This window comes from Lonchura striata, chromosome 8, assembly GCF_050655825.1.
Source record: "Lonchura striata isolate lonStrDom1 chromosome 8, ASM5065582v1, whole genome shotgun sequence".
NCBI lineage: Eukaryota > Metazoa > Chordata > Aves > Passeriformes > Estrildidae > Lonchura > Lonchura striata.
The window spans coordinates 6,961,288-6,977,332 of NC_140710.1; the positions used below are offsets into that span (position 1 = coordinate 6,961,288).

The 16,045-nt window shown below is 41.9% G+C and overlaps 1 protein-coding gene across 1 annotated transcript in view; it reads right to left on the reverse strand.

The window, feature by feature from the left end:
• The window catches only part of ELAVL4 (ELAV like RNA binding protein 4), an 80,139-nt gene extending 65,820 nt beyond the window's left edge, over nt 1-14,319 (reverse strand). The window contains exon 1 of the mRNA XM_085585673.1: nt 14,296-14,319. Within this exon, the coding sequence (XP_085441799.1) occupies nt 14,296-14,313 (18 nt within the window). The 5' untranslated portion in view covers nt 14,314-14,319. The remainder of the gene's footprint in view (nt 1-14,295) is intronic.
• Nucleotides 14,320-16,045: the final 1,726 nt, after the last annotated feature.

The following is a 16,045-nucleotide window of genomic DNA, read 5'->3' on the forward strand; positions in this document are numbered from 1 at the left end:
ACCTCATTTTCTACTCTTCTGGAGAACTAAGCATTTATCTCTGGAACACTTTTACTCTTTTCCAAGACATTCCTCTCATAAAATTAATATTTAATTCTTATCAAAGAGTTATTTTGTTGTTTGACAGATGGGAGGGTGCAGGTGGATGAGGAACCAAGGAGAGGCATGTGTGAGCAAGAGATGGATCTTGTGTACAAAATGATTTAATAAAGATAACGGGCAGGGAAAGGACATTACACAATGCAAGCACCCGGGTTTGTCCTATGCAGTAATTCAAGAACCTCTGTGGAAACAGCCTCCAGTTCAAGATACCACATCAACACCATCTTCAGCAACACTGAGCTCACACAGTGTTTTCATAATAATTCAAAATATCCTCCACCACCTATAACCCCATGATAACTAAAAAAGAGCTCTAGGAGAAAACGGGAACACAAAGGTGTGCAAACCCCTTATAAATATACACAGAGAAGAAATTAACTATTTTAAAACCAGCCATGAAGTTACAAGAACCTAAAAAGCTAAACATGTAATTCATGTGATGCTGACAGTCACAAACTCAGATGAGAAAGCCAGAGCTGAATTGTTCATGGCATCTAACCCAAAGCCAGATTTCAGCAAAGAACAGGAAAGAAAAAAGAAACCAGCCCAATTAAGCTGACTGCCCTTTGCTGTACATGTGTGCAGGAAGTGGCAGGGACTGGGGGGGTAGAGGGAAAAACAATGGCTAAAGAGGTTATTTACTCACACAACAAGGGTTTTTTTTCCACTGTTACTTGAACAGCTTACAATTAAGTGTATATGTACATAATTTGTTTATCTACTCAGTAATTTAAAGAAGAACCAGCAAAATAAAACACCTTATCAACCGCCCTGTGGAAATGAAGCAGGAGTGGGTGACTGAGACTAACCTTGCATGTCACTAAAAATGTTTTTCAGGCTCTTAAAGGCTAGTGAATTAATGTATTTCATGAAACAGAGTCAAATTTCTAAGGTTTCACTGCAAAATATGTAAGTCATGATAAAAAAGAAACACCATACAATTTCTGAGAAAACACTGGTTGAAAAAGGTAACTGACATGGTCCTGAGCTTTCATTAGCTTATTTGATGATCCACTCAGAAACACAGGAACCTGTCCCTGCCTCCTACCCTGCCCCTGCTGTGGAACCCATTGACAAGCTGTACAAGCTCTGCTGCCGATGCAATGTTCTGTGTGGTGCAATGAAATTCCTCCTGATGCCAAGGAGATGAAATAACACACAGCTACCTGGAAAAACTATCACCTTTTGGATCTGAACCCAAAAAACAAAGGAGGGAAAAAAAAACCAAAGCAACCCAGAAGAAGAATCAAGAGCAGTCAAAGCTCTATCTTAAAGAGCTAGACACTAGATACAAAAGATGGAAAGTCTTCCTAAATACTTACAACCCTAAGTGAGGAATTTAGATGCACAAAGCTTAGGCAAGTAGTCACAGTTCCCACAGAAATCACACTTCAGCTGCTTTTGCACAAATATGCTATTTAATGCTGCTTGCCCACTTTCTTTTTCATGCCTTATGAGATGTGTAATTTGGATGCTGCATAGCTGCTCTAAGTATCACATGCCAATTTTCCAAAGATGTGTGTATTTGCAAACCCCACTGTGGATACTTATGTCTGAACGCCAGGAGACTGGAACAAAACTCTCCAGGGCACAGCAGAGCATAGAGGTAACAAAATGAATAGATGTAAATAGCTCTGATGGTGAGAGAAGCCTTAGTAGTGATAGAAACCACATCCTCAATGCCACAACTGGAAGCTGGGCAGCCACACAGATTTAGGCATGCATGGGTGCCAGTGAATAACCTCAGCAAAGGATTCCTGTGACTGTCAGGGCACAGGCCAGACAGGGAAGGGGGCCAGCAGCTCTGCTGCAGTGCAAGAAGGGTTTGGAGAAGATGATTCAGCACCTTTCCAGCAAGTCCGAAGGCCAGCAACGTCCTTGGCCCCACAACTCCTCTCCCAGCTCTGAACTGCTGCTCTGCAACACAGAGCATCTACTTGGTCCCGTTATGTCCTGCCTGGCCAATTTTCAACACATTTTAAAGAACCCACTGTCAGCACTGCAAGACTGAAAAACAAAAGGCAGCATACACTGCAGGTAAATGTGTTAACACAGCAGTGAAGTACCAGTAATTCTTTCTCCCCTCTCCAGTTCTTTTACTTTTGCCTCAGGAATAGAGATTTTAATGCCTTCAGTCCCCTGATTTTGTTTTCCTTCTTTTAAATTCAGAGATACTAAAAGTTGCATGCGACAGACATCCTAAATCCTACAGCTTGCTTTCCTATCACTACAAGCAGAACTCAATCCTACCTACAGGGAGAGTTAAAACATTTCTACATTGCTGTCAATTTTGTATAATACAGTTAGCAAAGTTTCAACTGAGCACAAATGAAGATGTTTTCAAAGATTTATGACTGCATTTTTAAAATGTATTTACTTGTAAATAATGAAAGGACCTAGACACTGAAGAACTCCAGACTTACCAGGGAGATTTACATGAGTTCAGCCATTTTTAATGTGCCTATGTATAAGCACAAAAACATTCATAAAAAATGTGAACAGGGTCTTTCAACCAGCATTGCCTAATTTTAGAACAGTTGATGGATTTGCTTTAAGCACATCTGTAATACAGTGTGCTATACACCTTGCACTCAGGCCAAATAATATCAATAACAAGAACAAAGATGAAAACCTGAAAGGGGATTAATGTGCTGATGTTTCCAAGCTTTGAGACAGTGATCAGAAAGAGATCTGGGGACGAGTGTGAGGTGGCTGGATCAGAACAGAAGTACAGGAGGAATCAAAGGAGACCTGTGAGCAGCATGCAGAAGGGGTTATGTCTCCTGCAACTTGCAATTACACAGGAAGGATGCAGAACCAGGGAAGATACAAAAGAGAACGAAGACAACAGAAAGCATCAAGAGCTATTAATTGTACAAATTACCTCTCGTTAGAGCAGCTGGCACTTCCACAGAGTATTTTAGTAGCAGCAGGCAGAAGGTAAATAAGTATTACAATTTCATACATTTAAAAAAAAACCAATCCTCAGTAATTTCCGGGTAAACCCCTTCATGCAACCTATCCCCAAACCAAGGATGCTGGAAAGGAGAAAAAGTTTTAAGTGGCTTTAACTACAGAAACCAAGCTTACCTCATGCTCCAAAGCTTACACCTGTATGTAAAAGTGCCAGGACTTGCAAGATGCTTTCTGTGTACATCTGTTTTATTTTACCCTTTAAGAAATAAAGGTTAGGTAAGCAGCCTAAATAAGGTACCCAAATCTCAGGGATAAACAGCTCCCTCATGAATATGGCTCACACAAGTCTTTGGTGTATAATTTAGACAACAGAAATTACACTTTTATAACAAGGAAGACAAGGTAAAATACAGAGAAGGTATTGGGTATAAAAACCAGAACTGATGCAGTATTTAAGAGAAGAGCAATGCCAACACTGAACTTTCCATACTGACACAAAAGCAGGGAGAGGCTAAAGAAACACAACTGAAAGTTATCTGCAGCTCCTCCTCTTGCCTCTAGAGTTCCCGGAGCTCATCTCTTGGGATCAGGATGACTAGCTTTCCTACCCAGTTCCCAGATTTTCATGCAGAGCTATGGTTTTCTTTAAACTTCTCTTTGCAAAGTGTGACATACCTCAGCAGATGATTTTTAGCTTCCTTTAAAGCAGGGCAGATGAACAATGGGTATTTTTAATACTGTCCTTCAAAAAAAAAAAAATATGCTAGTAGGTATAAAGTTGCTCTGCAGCCTAGCCTTCCTAATAAATAACTTTATGTTACAATTAAGTAGCAATAGATACTGGGTGCTTGGGCTTCAAGGAATTTGTACAGCCCAGCTGGAGAAGCTGGCAGGTTGGCACCCAAAAGTGAGTTTACTGCCATGCTGAACTGCCTCTTCCACAGCCACAACCGATTTGTTTTTTCATTGAACAGGCAGGTAAAAGGTGAGGCAGCAGCCAGGCTGCTTGTGGTTTCTCCAGTCTGTTGAGAAAAGCTGCATGTGAGAGAGGATGAGCTTCACCAGTCCTAAAGGCCAATGTGGATGAGTTTACCTCACTGAGGTTACCCATCTGCTGGGCAGCGACTCTCTCCAGCCCTCTGTACAGAAGTTCTACCAAATGGGCACTTCCAAGGCACAGTTCATCTGTCCTGCTCTACAAATCTCCGAGAGGAAGACAAATCATGCTCTTCTTCACTGGTTGCACACTAAGGAGTTCTCCAATGATCACCAGGGGAAGTCCAGGCAGAAAGTCCACCTTTGGTCAGCCCAATCCCACCATGGGTCTCCAGCTGACCCTCACCTAAATGACTTTGGCCACACTAGGGTCTCTTAACACCACAGTGCAATCCTCAATTTAACTCAGATAGCTGTTCATACAGACAAATAAGTACTCGGAGAATAGCGATTCAAGCAAGGCAAGTTCAGCACAGACAGACCCACACCCAAGGCCAACACCCAATGCACCCATAACAGCTACACAAAGCAGATCTTTCAAGACAACATTGGTCTGTACATAGAAAAAGCCTAACATCTTTGGAAGCATGTAAACAACTCATCAAAAGGAAAAAAAAAAACCAGCAAAGTTTATTTCATGAACTCTAGGCTAGATAATCTCCCTTTCATAACGGAAGCTTTGATTCTGGACCTCCAAACAGCAAAGCCTTAAGAAAAAAAAGGGTTCTAGTACATCCAATTTATGACTGTTGGGAAAAGCAACAATCACATCAAAACAGCTGCTCTGAAAACCTATCCAGCTACAGGCCATCACCCTGCAGTTTAAGAATATTTCACTCCATTGCCTGAACACATTTATATTCTTCCAGGCAGTTTTCCTGATGTTTTATAAGGATTCCCTAATGCAACAACAAACAATCTTTCTTTTAATAGTATCACTGGATGTGTTGTAACCTGCACCTAGGGACACCCTGCTCTGCTCAGATAAAACTTAATTGTTCTTCTGACATCGTACAATGAAGGAACTTTATACTCACATAATAAACAAAACAGTCCTCTATTTTTAACATTTTCCATAGCCCAAATGTCTACAAAAATTCACTTAAAAAAATGTTCCAAGCAAGCACAGATAACCAACATAGACCTAGTGTGCAAAAAAAAATTGGTTTTTTTAAAGGTGCCAAATAAAGGAAAAGATTTTATTCTGCTGTGGTAGAGGCTCCCACTTCTGTGTGTAAAGGAAACCCAGGTATCAGCAATGCTGTGGAACACTTGACAAAGAATTCCAACGGCTGGCCACAAATGGCAAAATCCCTCCAGCATATTGGTGCTGTGTCTTTCTCCAGACTACTTCCATAATTTTTTGCTTCCTGCCAAAGTAGCAGGGCACTATAGGTGCACACAATAAAATTCTGTGGTTTGGTAGTGGAAATTTCAGCTCATGACCTTCGAGGTTAATGGTGCTATTTAAATTTAAGACACAATGAAGCTATTAACCAATTACTCCCACTGACCTCACTGTTAACTGGAAGACTGTCAACACAGAAAATGAGGCCAATTATTTAGGAGCTATCATCTATTTAGGAAGCCACCCTCTTCAGCTGGTTGGGAGATTATCCCAGGCTGGAGGATGATGACATGGCTTTACCCATTTCTGCTGTTGTCACTTCTCAGCTGCCACATGGGCACAAAGACTTGGATCCTTATGAAACTCCTACTAACACAACATTCCTCAGCAACCTGGATGACTTGACACACACAAAGGTTTTCTTTTCTCTTTCCACTGGCATCCGTCAGGTCTTAGTATGTTCAAGATTCCCTCATACATAGGGCCTGTGCCCACAGCACCAGGTATGAACACTGCCGTGATAAGGACTGCAGCTCTGCACATGCTGCTGACAGATGCAGAATTCCCTCCAGTAATGAACTCCCTGAATTTCATCACTTGCTGTTCCATGTGGAAAGCAGAGCCAACCTCTCCTTCTGTATCATTAGGATCATAACAGTAATTTATTAAAAAAATCTGTCAAAACTAGATGCTATTGCACATTTCATAAGCTTTTAAGTAATGAATGAAGGAAAAAAAACATCTCACAGATACAGTCGCATCAACTATGCAAACCAAAATAAGACCAGATACTAAAAATGAATGTTGGGAAAAAAACAACATGTAAGTGTATACAGTAAAATCTTGCTCCAAATGCTTCCACAAGACCCAGATAGAAATAATTTTAAAAACACTGCAATCAAGCTTAATGGAGGCTTCACTTGATTCATCTATTTAAGAATCCAGAAAAAAAAACCCTCACAATTTCTACACAAGAGACTGCTTGTAAGATTCAGATTAAGATGAACAGGCCAGATGCTCCAGTGTACCACATTTGGTCCTCAGCATTTTCCTGTCCTGCCCACCAACTCAGCCTCACCATTCTGTGAGAGGACTGCAACTGCTGAGCATCAGAGTTGACAGGTTAACAGGACGGAGAAAAAAAAAGCACATCAGCCATTGACATTCCCATACTGCAAGAAGATGCCAAATGTGTTGCTCAACACTACAAACATAACCTGGCAAAATTTCAAACAGGTTTCCAGTAGAGTGACCTGCAGAGAGCAACATGAGATTCTGGGGGTCAGGCAAGGAAGAAGAGCTGGGAGCATGGCACTGCCAGGTACTCCAAGGGTGGAGTGCCTTGATGGGTTCCACTTGCAGCCTCCACCACCACCACCCCAGTCCAGGTGCTCCATTTAAGCTCAGGGCTAGGGCACAGAGGGTTTTCAGTTTCTAAGTAGACCATTTTCCCCGTTGAGGAAGTGGATGGGAAAAACAGACAATAGGTAGTATAGCCTCAGCTCTTATCTCCAATACTGTAGCTAAGGCTGGGATTTCCATCAGTCAGACATTTGCAGGGTAAGACTAGCAAGATGAATGGAGAGGCACACAAGAAGCGAGTGTCTATACCACACAGACCATCCCAGTACTACAGATGACTTAACTCCATGGTTCCATGAAGTGTAGTTAGTTCTGGGTGTTAATAACCCTGATTCAGAACTGTTCAGCAATGTACTCTCATTAGCCAGACCATCTGTGTAAAGGGAACAACCTACGCTGTCACAGCACACGGAGCCTGGGGCTGACCTTCATATCTTCCCCCACATACCAGCAGAGGACAAGTGGAAAGGAATCTGGCATCAGTTTGTCTTTACTGCTGACAGAGGAAAATATCTGGGCTGGAGAGGAAGTTTCTCACCTCTCCAGTCACTCTGCCAGCTGTGGCAAATGCAAAGTGGCAACAGCTCTTCCTCCTAAGGTCCCACCGGTGAAGTGGGAAATTTGGCTGTCCTATTATGACAGGATAAGCCCAATTTAGGTATCACAGGACTGTGACTTATTAGGAAAGAGAAACTTCACAGATCACATGAAACAGTTAAATCTCCTGACATTATTCAGTCAGTGTAAATTATCTCATGGACTGAAAAGCACCCAGCATCACATGGAATTACATTCCAAATATAAATATTTGTTGCTTCCTGCTCCTTCCTCTTTATCACATTATCTGCTAAGACAAGCTGCCTGGTGGACATTCCTGGAGGTTCTTCCCACCTTCACAAAAGTCAGATCCTTGAGCAACCTACACAGAAAATTGATGCAGATCAGAAGGAGTACAGGACAATAAGGATACATCCCAACCCTGAGTGAAACATGAAGCAGCCATCTTGAAGCATGCTGAGGTTCAGTCCTCCTTCTAGGCACATCATTCTTCCAGAATCTGCTTTGTGGCCAACAAATATCATGTTTCCTCCTCAGCACAGAAAAAAGGCAAAACAAACCAATCAGACCCAGCCTACTTAATGTGCTACTTACTTCTGGACATGCCATTTTTACCTTCTCTACCAATCTCTTTTCATCTTTGACTCCTCCCCCACTTTCATCTGTTGTGTTTATTAACTTCCTCTGGCTGGTGCCACATCCAAGGAGAGCTGCAGAGAGCAATCCTGGTGCTATTGCATGCTCTCTGCTGCTGAGAGAGCCCAAGAAGAGCTCCACAAACCACAGTGTGCAGCCCTGAGTGACAGCAGTTTGAACAACTCTTCCAAGACATAATTAAAGCTGATTTCTTTAGAGCAGTAGAATTCAGCAATGAGTAAATTAACAGAAATCTTGGTATTGTGAACACCAACAAGCATCTCACTTTAAGCAAAAGTAAATTGTCTGGATTGTGAGATGTTACCTAGGATGCCAGGAAGGGTACACAAAATGCTTTATCTCGTCTCATCATGGCATGGCAGAAATAATCTCCCACACATTAAGGCTGCTAGCAGAAACCTTGTCCTGTGGAAACACTGCTTTTCTAAGGCTTCAACATCCAGTTTTGCTGTGCAATTCCCTAAGAGGTGAGAGCACATTTGACTTTGCAAAACCCGTGGTAGTTTAGCATCCTTGATAATTCCACCTTCCTGCTATCTATTGAAGACTTGCCAGTGGGTTAGAAATCTATTAAACAGGGTATACATGAACAACAGACAAGCAGGGTAGAGAAATAACTTCTCTTGAAAAACTAGGAGCCTAACAAACCAGAAGTTATTCAAAACCAGAAATACTTGAATGAAGAAGAACAATTAAAACTGTTGGCAAGTGACAGACCTGGATACCAGAGCCTGTATCAGATCACCTTTGTATCACATCAACTTAATAGGAAAGCTCCTCTTTTGACATACAAAGCTCCTCCAATAAAAGTTATTTCTTTTATACAATATCCACTTTTCTATACCTTTGACAAATGGGGGTTCTGCATAAGCAATGAGCAACAGCTTGGCAAAAGGTGACTTTACATGGGCTACTGCAACTAAATAAACTAGCAAGGGTGTCAAAAAATGCATGAATTGAGATATCAACTTATTAAAAGACATTTAGAATTATGCATTTGTCATAAGTAACTACAAAAGGATATATAGGAGACATGATAGTAGAGAAGCTCAAGAAATCCACTGCTTATATATTGGACATAAGAAAACATTGCCGTGTAGGTATTTTATGGCAAGTGCCTGTGCCCAACTGAAAAAGACCTAAAAAACAAAGGAAAACAAACTAACAACAGCTTCAGAAAGACTCTTTAGCTATATATTGCATGAAAATATGGAGGACAATGGTTCAAATAAAGTCAACTGTGTTGGAAATAGTGCATGAAATCCCAGAAGTGATAGAACTACTAGTCAGTGAAGAAAATGAAAGGAACCAAGTGGAAGGAATCAATCAAGAAGAAAAAATAAGTTTTTATAAAGGCAGGCAAGGGGGCCAGGTAACATAGATGGACACACATGCAAAAAAACACCACAGAAAAGTTGCTCTAAGTACAGCAAGTGATAAATTTGATGATAAACTAGGAAGCTCCAAACTAAGAAATGACAGCAAGCAGTGAGGGGTGAAAACCATTTTTCTTGTGCAGGAAAAAAACCCCCACCTTCTAATGCAAATGGATGAGCTGATTAACAAAGCTTGCAGAGCCTGCTGTGAAAGACGGGTGAATGGAGAGAACCCGAGGGAGACACTAAGAGCATGTAAACCAAATCAGGGAGCAGCTGACTGCATTCAGAGGGAAGAGGCTACAGGAGCACTCAGAAACACGAAAACAAGAATATGACCTAGGCTGAATGAAGCACCAGTAAACACACTGAAGTGGAGGGCAACAGGAGGCATCTGTTCAATGTGTTCTTCGATTGCTGAAGTGTCAGCAGTTTTACAAATACCACCATTTATTATTAGTAGTTTTTATAACCAGGGGGAAGCACCACAATGCTTATTTTTAATGAAGTCACACAAAACCCACAGAGAAACTACACTTGTTTTTCAGTACTAAAAACCCAACTGTTGAAAGGTGAGAACTCCCCTTAATTTATGGAAATCCTAAACCAAATCTCCCATGCATTAACTTTAAATCTTTACAGAAACAAAGGCTGCATATTTTGTCTATTGTAAGGATACTGAAGTACTTTTTTTCTAAAATAGTTTACTATGTCAATGAAAATTGCAGATGCTTCTGTGCACTTCAGGGACTTCAAACATTGCATCAATTATCTGAATAAGTAATGAAAAGACATTGTGAATAAAATGGTTCACCAAGCCTGGTTCACAAGTCAATTGCTTTCTGAATCCAGTTATATACTGTAAGATTGGACATGTTATTTCTTTTTGCAAGAGGTTAAGAGTTTTCTGTGCTTCTATGCTACACTTATTGCAGAGTCTGGAGAGGAAAAAAGCCCAACAGAATCCAAAGGCTGCAGGAAGGACAACACACTTTTAGATTCTCCACTACAACCCTCTTTTCACACAAAACGGAACAAAGAAGGTGACTGAAACCAAAACTTTGAAGTCCAACCAAGGCAGAAACATGAAAATCCACTAGCAGATTGCTTATCATCATAGCCCAATCTAAGATTTTAAAATTCCACCTTTGACAAACTGGACTAGGTGATGGTACAACACAAAATGTCTGTTTGTTGAGCTCCTGTTTCCAGAGAGTCTTTCTGGCACCTGGAAACAGAGCAAGCATAAGGCTGATTATCATTTCCATAACCCCCAAGGAAAACTATCGTGCAAGATGTTTGAGTAAGAGCAATGCTGTTCGAAAGCAGCATTCATAAACAGAACAAAGACTAAACAAAAGGCTAAACAAGTACATCATAATTAACAACTACCACCAAACTTTTAATTAAGATATGTAAGAAAAATCAAGGAGAGCTAATTAAAAAAAACACCAGCACATATACTTTCTTAGAAAAATGTGAATTGGTACCATGAAGTAAACAGGCTAATTAGAAGTGACCACCATTATTTTGCCACTGTTACTGAGTTTAGTCATGATTTTTCAGCTTGGTCTTTAATCCTACACCTTGTTTGAACTCCTCTGTTGTTTGAATGCAGGATTCTTCCATCAATTTATCCAAAAACTAAGCAAAAGTGACAAAAATACCACAGAGTTTTAACTCTGTATGGCAGGCATGTTTTGTCATTAGTTTTGAGACACTCTTCTCTTCCTAGACAGTATCATTCTTGCAGGGCCAGAATTATAATTATTATACACTCCCCCCATTAATCCTGAACAAATCCACAGTTACTACAAATGGAACCTGATAAAACTGCCACATCAATAATGCTACACTCCACATGTTTTCCTTTTATCCAGCAGCTAGACCAGTATAAGAATATGATGCTGTTTCACACAGATTTTACTGTTAGAGGTATCTACTTCCCTTAGAGCCAGAAAGCAGTTACACATAATAGGAATCTAACTGGCAATATTAAGGTTTTACTTCTCTCCTCTTATATACTACCCTTTCATGAAATACATCCATTCTCATTACTTTTGCCATTCTTCAAAATTGTTACTAGGATGATTTGAACAGTAACAGTTAATGTGGATAGAAACAAGCAAAGAAAAAATGCTGACACAACCTGGACTTATTTAAGAACTTATTTGCTACACATCTATTTCCAGAAAATTAATAAAAAGTTGCTGACTCCCAACTGTAAAAACCCCAAGTATACCTAGGCAAAAAAAAAAAAAAAAAAAAAAAAAAACCTGGGTAAAAAAGGAATTCCCACCCCCCAGCCCAGAATATGAACAGCAAAGTGACTTGCAATTAACAACTTTTGCCTCTCCCCTACAGTGTTGGCACAAAACCCAGCACTCCATTGGGATACATGTATGTTAACTCTTTGTGATGACCATCTTCCATGTTATTTCTGCATCCACATAGAAGCCAAATTTCACTTTTTTTAAAATATACCCTTACATTTAAGATAATTCTATAGCCTCCTAAAATACACTAATCAGGTGATCTTTAACTATCCAGGAAGAATTAGCTGCCCACAACAGCACCTTTCTCATTCCACATTTAAAGTTCCAGACAACTGCTGTCCTGCCTGTAGCGTTCTGACTTAAAGCTGTAGGGTGTCACCTTTTCCTCCTTTCACAAAACCAGTAAACATAAACTAATTAACTAATGACTAACTCTTAACTAATGACACAGTACACATCTTCCTTGAAAGTCATTAATTTTAAATTTATAAACTTCAGGTGTTTCCTCCATATTGAGACAAAAAGAACAAGTCCTTCCCACATATGGCTAAAAAAAGTTATTTGTGTTTCAAAAGCCCTTTAAATTTTAGATTAAAATACACATGCCTGTGCCAGGTAACTCACCAGCAGTGCTGAAATGGAATGCAATCTCCATTTCCTCAGACTATTTCCAGGCTTCTCTACTGCCAAAGCTAGACAAGCACTTTCTCCCTAGTCTACACTTTTCTGTTCAATAGGTGAAATAAAGTAAAAGGCTTATTTCTGTGCAAAGGCTTCTTCCTCTGCATAGCAATAAGCCTCACACTGTAATTGATTTTTTTAAAGTGTCATTTAAATTATTTTGGTATGATTTATCTTTTCTTACTTTTTCCTAAAACAGAATATTAACAAGGAAATAAATGTAGTAATACTCCAACATCTTCAAACATTATCTAATTTAAAAATCTAATTTGCTTTCCATCATTTGGGCTTCCTTACTCTTTCGGATGTCACTCAGTGTGGATAGTAAAATTAGACTATCAGTTTCATTTTTGCTTTGAATGTGCTGCAGGCTCCACTTCTCAACCACTAGAACTTCCTTGTTTAAGGTTTCCAATACTGTTCTAGAATTTTTGAATTAAAAAACAGAGGAACTACTGCTTTGTTTTTATTAAAATAATTCTCAACAGCTCTCCCTGGCCCTTCAGAGTGCTGGCACAAAACCAAACCTCCAATAGACCCGTTAAATAATATTCAGTGGTCCTCTATTAATACAAGGAGATAATAAAAGTCTTAAATAGCACTGAGGGTGCCACTGGTTACAACGACCTTCCAATGACGCCAGTGGGAGACCTACTTAAGAACCAATAAACAAACTGGGCAAGTGATGCAATATGAGCTGTCCTGCTCTTGCTTTGGTGAAATTTAAAGGATGATTTATCACCATAGGCAGCCTTACCGCCAGCCAGCCTCTACAACCAGTGAGTCTTACTCAAAGCATGCCATCACACTGAAAAAGAACTCAGAAAATATTTACGGAAATCTATATTCTTTAACACAAATGTTCATGATAGAATTTTCTTTTGGATTTTTTTCTTTATACATGGCATAACAAGTGAACAGAAGTCTAAACTCTATCCATGCCAACCTTTTAACACCTGGGAATACTTCATACACCATCAGCCTGCTGCAGGAAAAAAAAATGCTATCAGCATAAAAACAGCACTAACTTCCAGAATAACTATTAGGCAATTAAAACTACAGTCATGGGTAATGACTTTAATTAAAAACGCCTTAATTGTACTCATCACAGTAAACGGGACCGAGCCTGGAACTCGCATATGCGTCACACAGGTGGAGAAACAAGAAGACGCTGGAAGGTGATCAGGTGGGGACACCGGGAGAAGTCATTCACGGGCAGGGACAGCGGGAGAAGCCCCTGGAAGGGGAACGGGCAGGGACAGCGGGAGAAGCCCCTGGAAGGGAAACGGGCAGGGACAGCGGGAGAAGCCCCTGGAAGGGGAACGGGCAGGGACAGCGGGAGAAGCCCCTGGAAGGGAAACGGGCAGGGACAGCGGGAGAAGCCCCTGGAAGGGGAACGGGCAGGGACAGCGGGAGAAGCCCCTGGAAGGGGAACGGGCAGGGACAGCGGGAGAAGCCCCTGGAAGGGGAACGGGCAGGGACAGCGGGAGAAGCCCCTGGAAGGGGAACGGGCAGGGACACCGGGAGAAGCCCCTGGAAGGGGAACGGGCAGGGACAGCGGGAGAAGCCCCTGGAAAGGGAACGGGCAGGGACACCGGGAGAAGCCAGCCGCCGGGCAGGGACAGCGGCAGCGCCCGGCCTCGGCCACCGGGAGCGGCCCGACCCCTCCGGTCCCGCTGCCCGCAAGCCCCCGATGGATAAGTTTTCATTCTAAAAACCCTAATTCAGGAAATGCAATGCAAAATTACTTTTTTGTTGCTTTTTTTTAAAAAAATAGGCCTTTTGTTTAGAGCGGAACGAACCCAGGCAGCACCACCCAAATCAGCCCAAGCTCGGCCCCACTCCCGGCGGCGCTCAACGCCATGGGGGCGGATTCACCGCCTGAAGGGGGAAGAAAAGGAGGGGAGGGGGTTGAAGCTCGGCGCCCCGGGAGCGCTCGCCGCCAGGAGAAGGGAGAAAGGAGAAGGGAGAATGAAGAAAGGAGAATAGAGAAAGGAGAAGGCGGCGAGGCCGCCCCGCTCACCGCGCTCCGGCCGCGCATCTTCCGCCGCCGCGGGACCGCCACGAGGGGGGCGCGCGGCCGCACGTGGCGCGGGCGCCTACGGGGTCTCCGGCGCGGGGTCTCCGGCGCAGGGGCTCCGCGGGCGGCGCGGGCCGCGCTCTTATGGCGCGCGGAACCCGCCGCAGCTGCGCGGGCCGTGAGGGCCCACACGTGTGGGGAGCCCCAGCAGGGCTAGCGCAGCCCGGAGGGTCCGCACAGCTCCGCTCCCTCCCAGGTGCGGGAATGGAAATTAATGGAGCGCTGCGGGCTGGGTGAGGTTAGTGCTGGTCTCCACCGGGCAGGTGCTTGCCCTTGTTTCTGACTGGGACCGTGACCCTCCGCCGTGAAGATGTACGAGGAAGAATTTTCAGTAGGTTAAAAAGCCTCTTTTTCAATCAAGGAAAGGATAAGATGATGTGACACAAATGTATGATCGTGTGCCGCAAATAGAACATTGTGGGAAGCTTTTCCTTAGACATAAGCTTTGTCCTATATTTTTTCAAACAGTTTATTTTCTTGCTGTGTAGGTCATTCTGAACATTAGGCTAAATTTAGATGAAGATGTAGCAGCAGTGAAGACAAGACTGAAGAAGCTGAGTTATGGCCTGGTCAGGAACCTGAGTGTGAAATTATTTACTTTTTTACTGACTTCTTTTGTTTCAGGTAGCTTGGTTAAAAATAACAGAATCTCAGATATTTAAATAAAATACTTGGAGCCTGAAAGAAGCTTCTAGCTTCCAGCTTGCCTGGTTTACTTCAGTGCTGCAAGCGATGTATAATTCCAAGGGTATTTCTACCACAAACTGAGGCAAGACTGAACATCTCAGGCCTTTTGAAGATCTGTACCTGAAACTTCAAAACAGGGTCCAATCTCCGCTTCCAGTAAGGACGGCAGAATTTGTATTTGTTTATGCTCTCTGATTTTCAGTTCTCTGTATATAAATTTAGCTGTGGGTGGAGTATCCTGAGCCAGATTCCTCCCTATATGCTATACATACAGGATTAGAGACAGGCAGACATGATTCTGTGTTAGATTGACAAGGAATTGCATTTCCCAGCAAATGCTGGATCAGAGCCATCTGTTTCAGAAATTAGCATAGCAGCAATTTGTTTGTTTGGCTTCATCTGTCTATTAGTTTGGTCCAAATTCTCTTGTTTTAGAGACATGCTATCACATAGGGAAAAGATCTGTGATACGCTTTGTGCAGGCAACCCCTAAAATACATGAATTATTCTAAACAGAGGAGATACGAAATGTCATTGTCAGAAATCCAGACAAAGCTAAAGTAAGATTATTTGTTTTCCTGTAAACACGTTTGACTTTCTCACAGCACTCTTATATTAAATCATCTGCCCCTTCCCAGTATCCTGGTTTCAGAGTGCTTCTCTCCTACCCAAAGCAGTGTTGCTGTACTTTTAGGTGCGCTGGATATTTTCCTTGTGTTTATTTTGACAGCATGATGTAAAATCCTTCCTGACTTACAGCCTCTACAACTTTTGAAGAGGTATTGATATTCTTAAAAACTGAGAAGTCTAGCTGCAAACAACAGTCAGGAGAAGGGCATCAATCCATTAAATGATAAGGTATCACCACATTAGACAACAGCTTTTCTAAAAAGCATTTCACTTTGAGCTCTGTATACCCAAGAAAATGACATCTCTTACACAGCTTTTTTTATTTGTAGTATACCCAGGCTGCACTATTCAGGATTTCAGTTATTTGCCTAGAATT